Genomic DNA, 19,390 nt, shown 5'->3' on the forward strand with positions numbered 1-19,390 from the left:
GAAGAAGCAGCTGATAATTCAAATTTTGGCATAAGAAGTAAGATTTTTCTTTTGGCCTCTACTTTTACAATAAACAACTGAGCTGAAAGGGGCTGATGTCATGATACATATGAGTTAAGCCAGCATGCGCCATGCCCGCATTCCATATGAGCATCAGTTCCAGTCCTGGCTGCTACACTTCTGAACCATGCTAAAGCGCCTGGGAAAACAGAATACGATCCAAGCCCTTCCTTGGGCCCCTGTAACCACAAGGAAGACCCAGATGAAGCTCCTGGTTCCTAGCTTTAGTCCAGCCCAGTCCTGGCCTATGCAACCATATGGGGAGTGAACCAGATGGAAATTCTCTTGCTATAACTCTGCATTGCAAATAATCAAAAGAAATCCCTAAAAACAAAAACTGAGCTAAAGTAGGTAGATTTAAACCATTAAGCTGGATTCCACATTAGGCCTACAAGCTACAACTAGAAATATTATAAACACACTGAAAAAAATTCGTGCTGGGGGAAAACAATGTGTTAGCTACCTCATTTCATTTTTCACCTTAACTTCAAATGTTTATCTACATGTTATGTTAAGAGACTCTTTTGAGAAACTATCAGAACATTTCAATGAGACTAAAACCCTTTTACACTACAGTGGGCAATGTGACAGATTAAGATGAACTTTGAGCCTATATCTGAAGGCCTGAGCCAGATTCTTGGCACGGCTACTTACCTGCATTTCACTCACTGGCACTGGGGTGCCCCAACCACTGAGCTCATGGCTGCTGTACTGTAACCTAATCATTTGCAGACTTGCAGACTCTGCTCTGCAGACTTTAAGCTCTTGAAACAGAGATCATGTTTTGTTTTGTTTTATTGGTGAGGCAGCTTAGTATCTCCAGGACTCAGCAAGTTAGCTAAGCTGCAATGATTAAGAACCTAACAAGTGAAATAATGATTAGCCATGATCAAGTCACAACCTCTCTGATTCTCAGTTGGTGCTTTTAGAAATCAGAAACAATTTAAAAGGTAGATAACATTTATTTTGCAAGATTTTTATATTAAACAAGTGAAGACGGAGTTATCTACTAGCAACATCATCTTCCACTCTAAAATAGAAATAACAAAGCAGAATTCTAGTAATATTTCTGTATCCTTAAAGCATTCAAGAGCTTTCTACCTGTGGAGTTCATGAACCAGCAGTATTAGCATCACCTGGTTAACTATTTAGAAAGCTGAATCTTAGATTCTATCCCTACTGAATTAGATGCACCAAGAATCTTAATTTTAACAAATCCTTAGGCAATTTCTCCAGACAGGAATACAGAATAAAGATTTAGCAAATCTTTATTAGAATTACCGTAACACAAACTCTGCCAATATAGCAAAAGTGACATTAAAAAGGTTACTTAGAAGTCTGGCACAGTAGCCAAATGGCTAAAGTCCTAACCCGGCACGCACTGAGATCCCATATGGGTGCCGGTTCTAATCCTGGCAGCCTGGCTTCCCATCCAGCTCCCTGTTTGTAGCCTGGGAAATCAACAGAGGACTATCAAAGCCTTTGGACCCTGCAACCACGTGGGAGACCTGGAAGGCTCCTGGTTCCTGGCTCTACGCTTCGGATTGGCACAGCTCTGACAGTTGTGGCCACTTGGGGAGTGAATTAACAGATGGAAGATCTTTTTCTTTGTCTCTCCTCCTCTCTGTATACTAACTTTCCAATAAAAATAAGCCTTTAAAAATAAAAATAAGGTTACTTGATGTAAAAACCAAAAAACTGATATATCACAAACAAAATTCAGTAGTAGTTCAGCTTCACATTCAACTTCGGACAGTGTATTTGTAGGGAAATTGTACAATATTTATATTCACACAGACTTTGTTTCACATCCTAGATCCAATATTTATTAGTTTTCTAACCTTGGGCAAATGCTTGATGCTCACTTTTCTTACCTGTAAAATGAAGATAAACACTTTCTCAAGGGATTGTTGAGAGCCTGCTAAAGAAAATGCTTAACACTAGGCATAACGTCATTTCCTTATTCTTGAAATACTGTACCAGTTTATTCTAACAATAGATTTAAACTATTAAACTCACATGTTATACACACAAAAAAGCAGGGTCAAATGATAAGTTAGATTTGGGTCTTACCAATCAAATGATCAGATGACAAAAAGTGGAAACAGAGGAAAAGACCCCTAGGTAAGTCCTTACTGGGGCTGGTACTGTGGCAAAGCAGGTATAGGCTACTGCTTACAATGCTGGCATCCTGGGGCCAGTAGGCTGATTATTTGCCTGTAGTGCCAGCATCTCTTATGGATACTAGTTCCTGTTCTGTTTCATTTCTTATCCAGCTTCCTGCTAATGGCCTGGGAAAACAGCAGAGGATGGCTCAAGTCTTTGGGTTCCTGCACCCATGAGGAACACCTGGAGTAAGTTCCTGGCTCCTGGCTTCCAATCTATCATTAGAGTGGGGTGAGAGGGTACAGTAGGTAGAACCTCTTCATCTCCCCCTTTAACCTGTAAATCTGCCTTTCAAATAAAAAGTAAACATTACACACACACACACATACTCACATCTCTCTCTCTCTCTCTCTCTCTCTCTCTCTGCCTTCCCTATTGGAGTGCTACTTTGAGACTCAGCTCCACAGATTCAGATCTAGCTTCCTGCTGGTGTACCTAGAGGCAGCAGTTGATGGCCCAAGTACTTGGACTCCGACCACCCATTTGAGAAGCCGGGATTGGGTTTCTAGTTCCTGGCTTCTGCCTGGCTCACCCTTGGCTCTTGTGACCATTTGGGAAGTGAACCAGCAATTGCAAGAATTCTGTCACTCTGTTTTTAAATAAAATTAAAAAAAAAAATTTTTAAAGAAAATACATTATTTTTAATGGTGTCTCTAAATTTTTAAAGCTGAGATTATCATGCAATGGCAAGAGTCTCAACTTCCTACCGTTCTACCGCTAGTTACATGCTATGAAAGGCCTCACTGATCACCCATACCCTGCTACTTTCATCTTCCCTCTCTCATAATCAACTTAAATTTCCACTCAAGTACTGCACCTGAGGTTCTGAATCACCCCTTAGCCACTTCCATAGGCACCACTCTGTCATCTCCTGAAATTACTGCGAACTACCTCTCCCTACTTTCAAAAACTTGCTCAGTTGCTGCTGCTTTGTTCCAAATCTACAAGGGCATACATAATGTGGCTTCCTGGCTACATGTGATTGACCCACTTGTAGTGACCTCTGTGCCATTCTTCAGGTAATGCCTCGGCACCTTTAAAATGTGGTATGTGATGAAGACAAAACCGAGCTGATAGTCTGCTAAACAAAAAAAGTGGTATGCATGGAACATTCTTCTCCTTGTCCCCAGACATCTTCATGGTTCTTCTGCATATTCATTCAGCCCTCTGCTCCAAGGACATCAGTCACAGACACTATCACCTCCCTCTAGCCCTGCCCAATTACTCCAACCCAAACAGGTTGATTTTTCTTCTTTCCATCATTAACTACTTGGAACACTGGATTATTTGTTTATATCATATATTTTCATGATTGTGAACAATGTTTGGCACAAAGTAAGCACTCCGTACTGGATGAGGAAATGAAGGAACTTTCCTGTTGAGAACACAATCTTTCCTGTTCTTCCCATTAGCGATCGACAGGCTGCAGCTACTTTCCCAGCACCCAGTACATTCATGTGCTGCAGAAAAAAATTTTTTACAATTATATAGAAAAAGTTTGTCTTAACCAGGCGCTAACATCTTACTGGCCACTACACTGCTCAGTACAATGTAGAACATTTGATATTTTTTGAATGAATGGTTAGAAAAAATAAAATTAAGCCCAAATAAACCTATGAAACTATTATGTCATTCCTGTTTGTGATTTTACAGCTGGATGAACTTCCTTAAAAAAAAAAAAATGCATAGGCTTAGGAGAACTTTCTAACAGAGAATTATTTAAATATTCGTCAGTGTAATCTGAATTGTCCAGGTTTTAGTGAAATAGCTTAGAGTTTTAGTAAATTTACTGAAGAAAAATAGCTGAAGCAATAACATTTAGGTTTTACACTGTTCAAATAAAACAAACACTTCTGATTTAAACTTTAACATAAAGCAAGCTTTCCCACCTGCATAAACCTTGCTAATATCAAATGAAAATACTGTCTTGGAAACTTTTGGTGGCCATAACAGTTCTGTTCCATATTCACTTAGCTGTCTATATATGGTAGTCTATGAATATCATTTAGAAAGAATTAGTATCCTAATCTTTCACACACATATTTGTCCTATGAGTCATAACATTATTGTAGTAAGAGTAACCAGAAGAATTTAGAAATCAGTGGGAAACACAAAAATATTTCAATATTTATCAAGAATAAAAGATATTCAATCTTGTCCTTAAATGTAAATAATTTAATCTTTTTTTAATTCTCTAAAACTGAGCATTTTGAAACATCCACAATCACTAAAATGTTCAACGTGGACACCTCTATGTTTCATTATCTCATAACTCACTTTACTAACTGCTAATGGTACTTGCAAGTCTGTTTTCCTTCACACAGATAATTAATTGGATAGAGACAAAGAGCTCCGATCTCCCGGCTCACTGCCCAAACGCCTGTAGCGGCAGAGGCTGATGCAGAAAGCCACTGAAAACTCAATCCGGATCTCCCACATGGGCAGCAGGAACCCAATTACTGCAGTATTTACCTCTGCCTCCTAGGTTCCGCATTAGCAGAGCTGGCACTCCGAAGAGAGATGCAGACATGCTAATCAGCTGGCAGCATCTTAACCACTGTGCCAATGCCTCCTCCTCTTCACATCCTTACTTGTTAGTCTAAACTCCCCTTTACTTCTGCACTAGGTTCAATATTAACACTAAAATCACAGTAATTTTTAGTACTCAAACAAATTCATTTCCCCCAAGCAATGATTTCAAAGACTTTTAATTATTTCTTTTAAACATGTATTGTTTGTGCTTTCAGATCAAGTCAAAAGAATTTAAAAATCTTGGGCCCTGCGCAGTGGTGTTAAGAGCTAAAGTCCTCACCTTGAATGTGCTGGAATCCCATATGAATGCCAGTTCTAATCCCGGCAGCTCCACTTCCCATCCAGCTTGTGGTCTGGGAAAGCAGTCAAGGATGGCCCAAGGCCTTGGGACCCTGCACCCATGTGGGAGACCTGAAAGAGCTCCAGGCTCCAGGCTTCAGATTGGTGCAGCTCCAGCCATTGCGGTTGCTTGGGGAGTGAACCATCGGACGGAAGATCTTCCTTTCTGTCTCTCCTCCTCTCTGTATATCTGACTGTCCAATAAAAATGAGTAAATCTTTAAAAAAAAAAAGAATTTAAAAATCTTGAGTTTCTATATATTTCTCCTTGCGCTGAAAAAAATAAGCTCTTGGGAGGTCAGTGAAGTGGCTTAGCAAAGTAATTCTCTGCCTGCAGCACCAACACCCCACATGGGCACCAGTTCAAGTTCCAGCTGCTCCACTTGCAATCTAGCTCTCCGCTTATGGCCTGGGAAAAGCATCATAGCATGGCTCAAGTCCTTGGGCCCCTGCACCCACATGGAGGACCCAGAGAAAGCTCTCAGCTCTGCTCAGCTGCGGCTACTTGGGGAATGAACCAGTTTCAGATCGATCTTTCTGTCTCCCTTCTCTCAGTAAACATGCCTTTCAAATAAAACGCCTTTTTTTTTAAAGAAAAAAAAAAGGGTGACTTTCAAAATAACACCCCCCCCAAAAGAAAAAAAAACGCAACACAGGAACAAACCTACCTGTCTGAAATAATCAAGTGCACAACCAAATCACCTGAAATTTAGATAGCTATTTTGAATTTCATAATTCTGAGATTAAAATAATCTCCTAAAAACACACCAGAATGGCATTTGGCCTAGCACTGAAGATGTCCACGCTCCACACACAAGTGCCTGGGTTTAACACATGTCTCCAGCTTCCTGCTAACGCACCCCCGAGAAGGCGGCAGTAACAGCTCAGCTGACTGGGCCCTTGCCACTCTCTTGGGAGAGATGTGATTCCTGCTCCAGCTATCAGCCCTAGCCAAAGGCCACTGTGGGCATCTGTGGAGTGAATCAGTACATGTGGGGTTGTTTCTCTTTCTCTCCAAGTTTCTCTCTCTCTCTGAAAAAGAGAGAGAGACAGTGAGAGAAAGCAACTCCATAATATAAATATGTATTGATTTGAAATTACTGAGAAAGTTAACTAGAAACACTTCTTAGCAAAAGTAATTTGGGTTTCTTTAAGAAGGGAAGGAAAAATGAATACTTAAAAAAAATTAAAGACTGGAAGCAGGTAACATGGAGAGATCTCCAGGGGAAGAGGAGAAAGGGACTCTCGCCATCCCTGCAGAACAGAAGCGCCTGGCTGCGCTGACACGCACAGCATACGGAATGCTGCAGCCAGTCAACAGCCATGTGTTGGTCACCACTGCGTGGAAAGACCTCAAAGAGCTACTAACTGGAGAAGCTCCCTTAATGCAAGCTAACGCCCTTTATAAGTTAACTACATGAGTTCATGGAGTATTTTCTTATTTTACAAATGAATTCCCAATCTTCATATTCCCTACATGCTATACACTGTTCTACATTTTAAATTAAGTACAAACTGTTTCAAATACATAATATTAGATCCTATTTATTTACTTTTATATACGCAAGATACGACACCAAGCATACCCCTAATGAGCTCCAAGTTGCTATTATCTTGGTTATTCCATTCTGCAAGTGAAAAAAAAAACCATAAAACCTAATAAGCATATGCAGACACTGTAACTTCTCCAGTATATCAAAGGCAATTAGTGACAGTTGCGATTTGAAATCAAGGTGTAATGACTCCAGAAGCCCACCGTCTTAGTCCTTTTTCTGGAGAGTCTGCATCTCAAACACAAGCTAGAACTTCAAAGTTTATGAGCAACACACAAAGTAGGGACTATCAACACATAAATTCTTTTGGCTTTAAAACTTCTCACACACCCTTATCCTCTGTGCTCTTAAAGTTAAAAACGTTCCATTGGAGCATTGGGTTAAGCCACTATTCATTACACATGAACACTGGTTCAAGTTTCAGCAACTTCATTTTGGATCCAGCCCCCTGCTAATGTTCCTGGAAAAGCGGCAGAGGATGGCCCAAGTGTCTGAGTTCCTGCAACTCAGATGGAGACTTGGAGAAGGTTCCAGCTCTTGGCTTCAGCCTGGCCAGTCCCGGCTATTGTGGTCCTTTGGGGAGTAAATCAGGACAGAAAACCTCTTTCTCTGCATAAAAATAAATATTAAAAAAAAACCTGCTAATGTCTTATTTATCATTTTTACACCTTCAAACTATTCTCTAGCTCTGTCATTTTTCTTAGTGACTATCTCTCACTTTGTTGTGTGTGTGTGTGTGTGTGTGTGCTGACAGAGATTACAAGCATAACACAACAGGTAAACCATGAGGTCTTTCCATAACCCTCAGCTGTCTGCATCTCAACACTTTGCCCTCACTGTGATGAAGACACTCAGCATGTTCCTCTAACAGGCGTAACTTTTCACAATCAAGACACATCCCCTAGACCTTTCTGAAGGTATTTTCTAGGATTTCTATAGAGTTTTAAATAATAAGAAAATGTGAAATGCTATTAGTCAAATAAATGCCAATACTACTAACTTGAAAGTGTAATAACAGGGCCTGGTGTTGTCAAGGCATAACTTGGTAAGTTGTCACCTGCAGTGGAGGTATCTCTTATGGGCTCAGGTTCACATCCCTGCTATTGCACTTCCAATTCAGCTCCCTGCTCATGTGCCTGGGAAAGTAGCACAGGATGGCTCAAGTGCTTGGGTCCCTGCATCCAGGTGGGTGACCTGAAAGAAGCTCCTGGCTTCTAGCTGAAGCCTGGTGCTGCCATTTGGGAAGTGAGCCAGTAGGTGGAAAAACTCGTCTTTCCAGTTCCTTTTATAAACATCATTTCCATTTACCTGTCAATTAAATAATAATTTTAAATATATAATTTAGGGGGCCTGGTGAGGTAGTCTAGTGGCTAAAGTCCTCTCCTTGAACACACCAGGATCCCATATGGATGTCGGTTCTAACCCTGGTTGCCCCACTTCCTATCCAGCTCCCTGCCTGTTGCCTGGGAAAGCAGCTGAGGACAGCCCAAAGCCTTGGGACCCTGCATTCGCGTGGGAGACCCAGAAGAGGCTACTAACTGCTGGCTTCAGATCCAGCACAGCTCCAGCCATTGTGGCTGCTTGGGGAGTGAATTAGCAGACTGAAGATATTCTTCTCTGTCTCTCCTCCTCTCTGAATATTTGACTTTCCAAGAAAAATAAATAAATCCTTAAAATGTGAGTGTGTATAATTATTTTTTAGGAACCAGTGTAGTAGCCAAGTGGCTTAAAGTCCTCACGTTGCATGTGCCAGGATCCCATATGGGTGCTGGTTCATAGCCTAGCTACTCCACTTCCCATCCAGTCCCCTGCTTGTGGCCTGGGAAAGCAGCAGAGGTCAGCCCAGTGCTTGGGATCCTGCACCTGCATGGGAAACTCAGAAGAAGCTCCTGGATCCTGGCTTTAAACAGGCTCAGCCCTGGCCATTGCAGCCACTTGTGGTTGGAACATCTATCTCTGCTTCTCTCTATAAATCTGACTTTCCAGTAAACATAAATATATCATACATACACACATATGTATATAATGTAAGCTTTTCCACAGGATGTAGTGAACCCTGCTTCTAACTCCTTTTCCAAACAAACCCTTTCTTTTTAAGATTTATTTATTTTTATTTGAGAGGCAGATTTACAGAGAGAGAAAGAAAGATCTTCCATGCTTTGTGCCATTCCCCAAACGGCTATGAAGGCCTGAGCTTAGCTGATTCAAAGCCAGAGGCAAAATGTTCTTCTGGTCTCCAAGATGGGCACAGGAGCCCAGGACTTGAGCCATCCTCCATTGCCTTCCCAGGCCATAGCTAGACAGCTGGACTGGAATTGGCACTGCAGGAAGAGAATTCGTTCGTTAAGCCACCACACAGGCCCACAAGGGTGATTTTTCAATTGTACATAATTGGAAATCTACTCAATTGCAAACCACAGATCTGAGGCCCATCGTTTCAACTTCCTATTTTGAAAAGGGACTTATAAAAACATAAAAGTCTCAGAATGTGGGGGAAAAGCTTAATGTCATTAATCATTGAAATTATGCAATAAACAGCTTTGGGGAGTCTAGCAAATATGTATTTTAAAGACACAACAGGGGCTTGGCAGCGTGGCTTAGTGGCTAAGGTCCTCGCCTTGATCCCATAAGACCGCTGGTTCTAATCCCGGCAGCTCCACTTCCTCTCTATCTATCCTCCTCTCAGTATATCTGACTTTGTAATAAAAATAAAAAAAAAATAAAAAAATAAAAACAAATAAAAAAAAAAAGACACAACAGGAACAGAACATGAAATTGGACTCAGACTTTTTCAAAAGAACAAAACTAGAAAGTTCTTGCTAAATTAACTGATAAAAATGCAAGCCAATTTATACTTAGCTTGATTTACTCTGTAAGGTGCTTCAAAAGAGCTGTGTAGCTTTCTTTCGCCACAAGGATTCAGACTGGCTTATGTAGAAGGCACTGTCCTTCACGGTAAAACTGCACACAGCCTGCTTGACCAGTATGCCATGTTATTACAAATAATGCCCTCAAAATTTATTAAAATGCCCCTACAGTTCTCCTTTTGCTGACTCCAGGCCTTACCAAAAAATATATAAATAAATAAATAAATTTTTAAAACCCTTAAAGTATAATTTTTTAAGCACAGAAAAGAACTATTTTGCTTCTTTTCTTCTTACAATTCTTGAGAACACTTTTTCTCAAACCTCCTGAGCGTTCTCTGCCATGTGCCTTGCCACACCTCCCTTCCATGCTTGGAATCCCTTCCACCTGAGACCTAATTGGACAATACAGCTGTAACCATCAGCATGACCTGAATCAAGATTACAGAGGCTACGAGACTCATTCAAACATTTCAACACCACGTAGAAATCATCTGCTTATTCTTAAATATTCACCGAAAGGGAAGACAACAAACGAGTATGTGTAATTCAGAAAGAAATCAATAGCTTCATTATTTGCCAACTACAAATCAAATTGTGACAAAATTCAGAATAATTCAGGCTTAAGTTTGATTCTGAGAATTTTCACAAAGAGTCAGGATCTTCCATATCCAAAGGCTCCTTATCTGTGGATTCAAGCAACCACAGACTGAAAATACTTGACAGAAAACAAAAAGTACAAAACCAAGATGTGTTAAAAAGAAAAAAAGGATGTTCTTCCTGGTTAATATTCCCTCAACACCAGATGAGTCATCTAGGCACGATTCTGTAATTTGCGTACACAGAGTATTTATGTTACAATAAAAACAGAGGGGTCGGGCCCAGCGGCGTGGCCTAGGGGCTAAAGTCCTCGCCTTGAACACACCGGGATCCCATATGGGCACCGGATCTAATCCCGGCAGCTCCACTTTCCATCCAGCTCCCTGCTTGTGGCCTGGGAAAGCAGTCGAGGACGGCCCAAAGCTTTGGGACCCTGCACCCGCGTGCGAGACCTGGAGGAGGTTCCTGTTTCTCAGCTTCGGATCAGCGCAGCACCGGCTGTTGCGGTCACTTGGGGAGTGAATCACTGGACGGAAGATTTTCCTCTCTGTCTCTCCTCCTCTCTGTATATCTGACTTTGTGATAAAAATAAATAAATCTTAAAAAAAAAAAGGATATTAGTCTTTAAAAAAAAAACAGAAGGGTCTTCAGAGTTCACAGAAAATGCATAATGAAAAAACTGTGCACACATTTAAAAGAAACTTTCACACCAACATAAACTAATTTCAGTTTCAACGAACTTCTTGAGATACCCTCACACATCATTCTACACAGGGCATCCAGGCAGCCTCAGATTTTTGGTACAAGCGTGCAGGTTGTGGAGGTGTGTCCTGAAATCAAACTCCCAGACACCTGGGACACATACAGGACATATCATTATTGTTACACATACATATTGTTACACTTACACATAACTCCAGTCTTTCTAGGGTGGCTTCTCCCACTCCTCAACTCTTCACCCAAAACCTTCTCTTCACTTTCCGTCACTTTTAATTCTCCAGTCATGCTCTACTAAATACAGCTCTCAGACACCAGGTCTAATAATTTACATGCAAGGACTTTAAAATATTTCATGTTTTGCAAATGAGACAGTTGCAATACAACATATGCAATTATTCCAAACTAATACGTAATTTGATGTTATACATACATAAAAATTATTTTTTTCCAGGCTATAGTAACGTAAGAAACTTAATCAACCTTAACAGATGGGAAATGCCTAACCTTCCAAAACAGGGTTTAAATCCATGAGTTATAGCTATCCTCTAAAAATATTCATAAGTATTTGTATACTTTTCTGCCTATAAAATTTGAGATTAAATTTAATTTCAGATACAAAACAAATTCCGAGAATAAGTAAATGCTATCCTACTTTATAAGTTAAAATGATTATTTAAAAAATCTTCTTAAAGATTTTTTTATGGTATTTACTTTGCAAGAGATAGATCCTCCATCTGCTTGTTCACTTCCCAAACTGCTGCAATGGCCAGTTTGGAGCCACACTGAAGCCAGGAGCCTAGAGCCTCAGCCAAGTCTCCTGTGTGAACTAAGCCGTTGGGCCTTCTGCTGCTGCTTTTCTCAGGCCAGGGCAAGTAAACAGATTATACAGAGAGTGGAATAACCAGGACACGAACCTGTGCTTACATGGGATGGCTGCACTGTAAGCAGTGATTTTACCTGCCACACCACAAGGCCTGTAATGAATGAATTTTTTAAAAGATAAATAAAATTTTGTATTCTTTTTCATCTTTGGCTCTTAACTCTTCAGAGTTCAAACATTCAAATCCCAAAAGCAAGAATACAGTTACACAAATGGAAGAACCATTTTGACACCCTGGCATTATCCTCCAGAATAAATGGACACTTCATTTCGGTGCTCTTCTAGTCAAGGAATTCTCCCATCAACTCCTTTTACCACACGCCCCCTGGGCAACAAGACTCTTTCAAAAGCTGTAAGAAACTCTACAGTGCAGACAGGAAAGACAGATGTGCTGAAGGAAAATACCATCAGTGACCCTAAAACTGCTCCCTGCGTCCAATGAAGTAAGAGAGGAGTACCCAGAAACCCAGGCCTGGAGCCAAGCATTGGGAAGGACTGCCTTTTCCTATTATGTTCAGGCTAGAACAGGAGACCATAACAGAGAAAAAAGGGAGGGGAAGGGAATGAAACTAAGCTTTCACTCAGTACCTATTTAACAGTAGAAATACAATAAATACATATGTGTATTAATTTTTTAATGTGTTCCTCTATCATAAGGAGCACTGTTACTCCAGATCATGCAGCTGAAAAAAAACCCTGTAGCTTCAAGCAAACTGACAAAAATGAGACAGAGAAAATATATATTTTGGTTTATCTTCCATGAAAAAAACTGGAGATGTGCCTAATGCACCTAACCTAGGGATAACAAAGGTGCTCCGGGGTGAGTTACCACCCCTCCAGGTATGTTCAAGACAGAATGAACATACATTTTATTAAAGGTAGACTACAAACACTACAGTTTGGCTTTCTATCTAAACCACAAAAAGAGGTGGGAGATTCCAAGTCAAACACAAGAAAGCAGCAAAACAACACATTCGCAAAACTAGAAATTTGAGACACTACAGAACCAAAAATTTAAATACAGTTGGTTCTCCTTTACTGGTCCATTTATGTACCATTAACTTAGCAAAGTTATGATACAGCCTATGCTATTTTGAAATGTCTACAATGTGAACTGGATAGGAAATTAACAGCACTCCTCCTCCAAATGCCCTAAAAAGAATAATGACTAGTTTTTACAGACAGTTTTACCAACGCATAAGCATTCATCTTTGTGCTCTGATTACAGGCTCTGTCTCACCTGAGGCCGAGTTCATCATATTCTGCTGCACCGGCGGACTGGTGGGGGCTGGAACGTTCATCTGCGAGAGCATGGCCTTCCTGGGGTCTTGCCATGTTGTTGTCTGATCGATGTGACTGAAACAAAACAAACCACTGCATCAATAAACATGTACACAGATGCAAAGGATGAGATAAACAAGTTTTACAGAAATATAAAATCCGTCACATCACCATCATGACCCTTCCTCTACACATTTTTCACCACCACATCACTCAGCATTTACCTCTGAGATCTAAAGTACAAACACAGGATTTGAAAGTTATACCTGACAATTAAAAAAAAAAAAAAGATTTATTTGCTTCTATTTGAAAGGCAGATTTTACAAAGAAAAAGAGGGAGAAGTAAAGCAAGAGACATATTCCATCTGCCAGTTCACTTTCCATATGGCTACAACAGCCAGAGCTGAGCAGACCTGAAGCCAGGAGCCAGGAGCTAGGGACTTCCTCTGGGTCTCCCATATGGATGCAGGGGCCCAAACACTTGGGCAATCCTCCTCTGCTTTCCCAGGTACAATGGAAGAGGCTGTATCAGAAGCAGAGCAGTGAGACTTGAATCCATAACCGTGGTGCTAAGTACTACAAGTGGAGGCTTAACATACTATAAGACAGGGAACATTTTCACCTAGGAGACAAGCATTACCCACTTCTATTTTACAAGTTAATAATCTAAACCAGTAATCATGACTTAAAATTCATGATCTACAAGTGAACACTCACATCTTCCTCTTTGAGCTAAGAATGCCAAGAAACATAATTCTTAGGCCTAAAATTCTTTTTAAAAAGTAAGACCAGACCCAGCACAGTAGCCTAGCAGCTAAAGTCATTGGTTTGCACATGCTGGGGTCCCACATGGATGCTGATTCTAATTCCAGCGGCCCTGCTTCCCATCCAGTTCCCTGCTTGTGGTCTGGGAAAGCAGCTGAGGACGGCCCAAAGCTTTAGGACCCTGCACCAGCGTGGGATATCAGCGTGGGCTCTAGGCTCTTGGCTTCAGATCGGTGCAGCCCTGGTGCAGTCACTTGGGGAGTGAATCAGTGGAAAGAATATCTTCCTCTCTGTCTCTCCTCTTCTGCGTATATTTGACTTTCCAATAAAAATGAATAATTTTTTTTTAAAAATAAGGCTAGGGCATAATGTAGATAAAGATGTGACCTATGGCACTAGCTTCCTATATGGGTGCTAGTTCAAGACTCAGCTGCTCCACTTCTGATCCAACTCCCTGCTAATGTGTCTGGAATAGCAGTGGAAGATGGCCCAAGTGCTTGGGTTCCTATTGCCTTTGGATTAGCTCAGCTATTTGGCTGTTGCAGCTATCTGGAGAGTAATGGAAGACCTACCAACAGATGGAAGACATCTCTTTCTCCCCCTTGCTCCCACCAACTTCCTCTTTCACATCTCAAGAATTACTATTGCTAGGACTGGCATGATACCTAGTGGTTAAATCCTCGCCTTGTATGTTCCAGGATCCCATATGGGCACTGGTTCATGTTCCAGCTGATCCACTTTCTTTCCAGCTCCCTGCTTATGGCCTGGCAAAGCAGCTAAGGACAACCCAAGGCTTTGGGACTCTGCATCCACATGGGAGACCCAGAAGAGGCTCCTGGTTCCTGGCTTTGGATCAGTTCAGCTGCGGCCATTGAGGCCACATCGGGAAGTCAATCAGCGGATGGAAGATCTTTTTCTCTGTATCTCCTTCTCTCTCTACATCTGCCTTTCTAATTAAATAAGTAAACACATAAATAAAAGAGGATTAGTATTGCTAAGATCAAATAAAGAAGAGTTGCTGGCCCTTCTTCTCCAGACATCTGCATGGCACCTCGCTCATCACTGTCCAATCTTTGCCCAGATATCATATTCTTAGTAAGGCCTTCCCTGGCAATGCCATCTATAATTCAATCTACCCAAACTCCTTTGTCATTATCTGACATATAGTTTAACTGGTCTGTTTCCTTCAATTAGAACACAAATATCTAGCCTGGGGTTGCAGCAGAGTGAGTAAGTTGCAGTCTATATGGAATGCCCATACAGACAACCAGTTCAAGTCCCAGATGCTCCACTTCTGATTCAACTCCCTGTTAATGGCCAGGAAAGGCAGAAATCCTTGAGCCCTGGCCACTAATCTGGGAATTCTGGAGTCCTGGCTCCTGGCTTTAGGCTGGCTGAGCACCGCCTGTGAACACCTGGAGAGTGAACCACGCCTTCAAAAAAAAATTTGTGGAAAAATAATTTTATGTCTTATTCACTACAATATTTGATGAAGCCTAGCCTGGTTGTTGATGTCATCTGGAAAGTAGGCCATCAGCTTCTCTCTGTGCCTCTCTACCTTATAAAACGGTAAAAACAAATATTCAGAAGGGTTTAAACAGTGTTTAATATTCTCTGGTGAGATGTAACATCACATGAAACTCACACCTGGGCCTTCAAACTGCGAAGATTCTGATCTTACAAAGAATAACAATACTACTGTCCTCATCATCAAATCACCAGGTAAACAAGAACATTAATTCTACCTGCAGTTACTACAGGAGTCTACTAGATTTCATGTCTCTCAACCATAGTTTAAGATAATAAGTCACTATTTAATCCATTTCTCCTAAGAGTTGAAAGAAATAATCACTGAAATTTTTTTTTAAAGATTTATTCATTTTTATTGGAAAGCCAGATATACAGAGAGGAGAGACAGAAAGGAAGATCTTCCGTCCGATGATTCACTCCCCAAGTGAGCCGCAACGGCCGGTACTGTGCCGATCCGAAGCCGGGAACCTGGAACCTCTTCCAGTTCTTCCATGCGGGTGCAGGGTCCCAAGGCTTTGGTCTGCTTTCCTGCTTTCCCAGGCCACAAGCAGGGAGCTGGATGGAAAGTGGAGCTGCCGGGATTAGAACCGGCGCCCATATGGGATCCCGGTGTGTTCAAGGCGAGGACTTTAGCCCCTAGGCCACGCCGCCGGGCCCTGAAAATTTTTAAAATCTGATCATTTAAGCGATGTATCTTGGCCAGGTAACTAGAATGAGAAATGGGATTTAAACTCCAAATTGATATAAAGCTTGCACTTTCCACATCTGCCATCATCTCAGGCTATGCAAGGGTTTGGGTATAGTTTATACTTCCTAAGATTAATCTCTATATTATGGCCCTTCCTCCTTCAAAACCTTGCCAACAATTAAATAAAGAACAAGAAATCTCCTGGTCAACAACAAAACCAAACCCCAGGATCACACATCTTTGATATGCTTTTCATTCAAATACAAAATGCTTACAGTTAAGAGAGGTCCCCAAGACTTTTTTGATGGGGACATCATATCTATCTTTTTTTTTTTTTTTAAGATTTCTTTAATTGGAGAAGCAGAGCTAATTATCTTCCATTTGGTGGTTTACGCCCCAAATGTTCACAACAGCCAGAGCTGGGACAAAGCCAGGAGCTTCTTTCAGGTCCCCCACACGGGTGCAGTGGCCCAAGCACTTGAATAATCTTCAGCTGCTTTCCCACACGCGTTAGGAAGAAACTGACTGATGTTCCAACAGCTTGAGTCTAATTGATACCCATATGGAATGCTGGCAAGACAAGTGGCAGCTATACCCACCAAGTCACAGCCACAGCCCCAATCATGTCTTCTTGTATGAATAAACCGTGGCCACAGGTGAGAGTTTTCTATACAGATTCTGAAAGTCAAGAAATATCCTAGCTAAAAGTTGCCATGTTAGATACAAGTGTGGCCTCATCACTGAAATCCTGGGGTTTCCTGTACAGAACAGACTGGCCAACCTCCTCTTAGGAGGATGAGCTCCTGTGAGGTGAGGATGACAGCTGACGGCGGAAAGGCAGTAGACAAGCCTCAGGCTGAGATGCCAACAAGCAGATACTACGCACATGCAGGTTTCCATTAAAATGGTTCTAACTTCTCAAAACAATCCTTTAACAATTAAGGACAGAAAGCCTATCTGTTAGCGAATAATATAATCAGGATTAAACCACATCTTCTGGTTTCTTGATCCGCTGTCTTTTCAGTCCATTATATTGTCTGAAAGTAGAATGAATTTTCTAAGATTTGTTACTCTGACAGAGCACAAAAGAAAATCTAAATCCTTATACATGCTTTTTCCTATCATCTATTAATACTAATTTCAGAACAGAAAATTACTTTTATTATATAGAACATATAATCACTACAGAACATTAACAGTTTGACCCAACTACAGAGGCACTGTACTTATTATTTATTCTCCTTCATCATTTTCTTACATTTATTTATTTGAAAGCAGAAAAAAAATAAAGATATTTTATTTGCTGGTTAACTTCACAAATGCCTACAACTGTCAAACAAATTCTAGAAGTCCAACAATTCAATCCAGGCCTCCCCCCTCCGGTGGCGGGAGGCCAAGCACTAGAGCCACTGCCATGAGGCGCTGGCCTCCTGCAAAGGATGCATTAGAAAGAGGCTGGAAACGAGAGTGGTCCAGGCTTGAACACTATGGACAGGGCTACAGGTATCCCAAGCAGCAGCTTGATCACAGCCCCAAATGCTCTTCCCTAGTTCTTTAAATTGACAGTTTGCAGGTTGAAACACTTAGGATGGTTTCATGTGCTGAAACAAGATACTCTGGCACTGGCACTATCACATACATGATACCCTGCAAGTTGCTCTCCCATCTAGTTGCTGCTCTGGTTATTGTTTATAATACTGTAGTATTAAAACTCCTACAAAATATTGGTTTCAAAGGCTATAGTGAAAATATCTCAGAACTATACTTCATGATTCTACTCACTGCTTGCTTTAATGGCATACGCACAACTATGGGTTTTAAGCTGAGTAGTGAATCCCAAATGGGCTTAGACAACATGTCTTATTTAAGGAAAAAAACCTCGTGTTGTCAATGATATAAGCAGAATTCGAATCTCTGATTCCTTTAAAACATCCACTACATTTCTTATGGCTATAGTTTTTCCTTAATCTTTGCCTCACCCATCCCACAAATTTTTACTTAAGCATTTAAAGACCTAAATGATTTTTTTTTCCATTTTTTATTTTATTTTGACAATCTTTACATAGTTAATTTGGGTAAAAAAGTTCAAGGGCTATAAGAAAGTGGGTAAGACTATTATATCCATATTGTTTCCTTCTTGTATGTGAGGTAAAGGGGAATATTGAAGGAGAAGCCCCAACCAGTTTCCCACCCACCACAAGTCCCAGATGTGGGGCATGCTCTGAGATCCTTGCTCAAGTGGCTCACCAGTTATGAATTGCTGCCAATCTCGCCACTCCAAACACGATGAGGTCATTGAAGAATTCACTGATTGACATAGTCTATCGTAGAGTCTCATTTGTCCAGTATTTCGCTGCCAACATATAGCTGAGGTGGTTGATTGACTTGTTCTGTCTTCTGTCTTTTCTTTCTGAGTCCAGCATTTCGATTGGGGAGATCCCCAAAGAAACTTTGTCTGAGGTGTACCCAGACCAGATTTTTGTATGTATTAGCAGCTACAGGGCCTGGCACAGTCCATCGCCACGATCAGCCGGTCATTGCAATTGCTGGATTGGTTCTGTTTTCAGCCCCGACTTCCACCGGAACCAATGGGTGTTGCAGACCAGCCTGGTTCTGCCCAGCACATACTCGGCCCTCACATAAACCAGTGTGAGCTGCAGCCTAGTCGGAGCGACCCACAATAACCCCCACCAGGTCCGCCCCCTACCCTAGTTTGCCAGTATGTGTAGCAGACTAGTCCAGTCTGTCCCACATCCCATTTGGCTCTCGTACATGTCAATGGGCACTGAAGCTTAGATCCATCTAACCAGCTCAACTATCTAGCCCTCACGGGTGTTGTTGAGTGCCTCTCTGTCTAGCCACTCCAGCCCCTGTTCTAGTTTTCATGCCCTCCCATGGGAGTAGTAACCCAAGAGGTAGGAACCCACTACTTCCCACCCAGGTCTCTCTCAATCCCGGATTATGCACTCTCCAGGTGGTTCTGTGGTTTGACTAGACAGAATTAGCCCCCAGTGCCAGCTTCTGCCAGCTGATGCTGCGGCTAAGCCCAAACAACCCTCACCCACTCTAATTTCTGCTTGCACCAGCAGGAATAATCAGCCCAGCCTGGCTTTTCCCTGATCTGGTCCACATGAGGCACACAGGTGTTGTAGCCCTGCTTAGTTTGGTCTGCCCTCATCCCAGCTCATGCTCTCCAGTGGGATTAGCTGTCCAGCAAGGGAACCACCCCTTATTCCCCTGCCAATTCCGCCCCCTCCCTTCCTGGTTCTCACACATGCTGGATGGGCACTGCAGTCACATCCAGTACAGGCAACCTCACCCTGGCATTCCATATTGTGGACTGGTTTTTGTCGCGAGCAAACCTGGCTCGACCCACACTCTGTTCTGGTGCTCAGATTTGCCAGTGTATGACA

At 41.7% G+C, this 19,390-nt stretch overlaps 1 protein-coding gene across 13 annotated transcripts in view; it reads right to left on the reverse strand.

The window, feature by feature from the left end:
* The window catches only part of YAP1 (Yes1 associated transcriptional regulator), a 125,367-nt gene that overhangs the window by 53,644 nt on the left and 52,333 nt on the right, over positions 1 to 19,390 (reverse strand). For 8 of the 13 annotated variants that reach the window (XM_012926929.3, XM_004585007.2, XM_058663989.1 and 5 more), the window contains exon 3: positions 12,954 to 13,069. In XM_012926929.3, coding sequence (XP_012782383.2) covers positions 12,954 to 13,069 — 116 coding nt within the window. Of the gene's footprint in view, positions 1 to 6,682; positions 6,725 to 12,953; positions 13,070 to 19,390 lie in introns of all 13 variants that reach the window. The other 5 variants (XM_058663982.1, XM_058663985.1, XM_058663981.1 and 2 more) reach the window with 1 other exon arrangement.

Source organism: Ochotona princeps, chromosome 4 (assembly GCF_030435755.1).
Source record: "Ochotona princeps isolate mOchPri1 chromosome 4, mOchPri1.hap1, whole genome shotgun sequence".
Lineage (NCBI taxonomy): Eukaryota > Metazoa > Chordata > Mammalia > Lagomorpha > Ochotonidae > Ochotona > Ochotona princeps.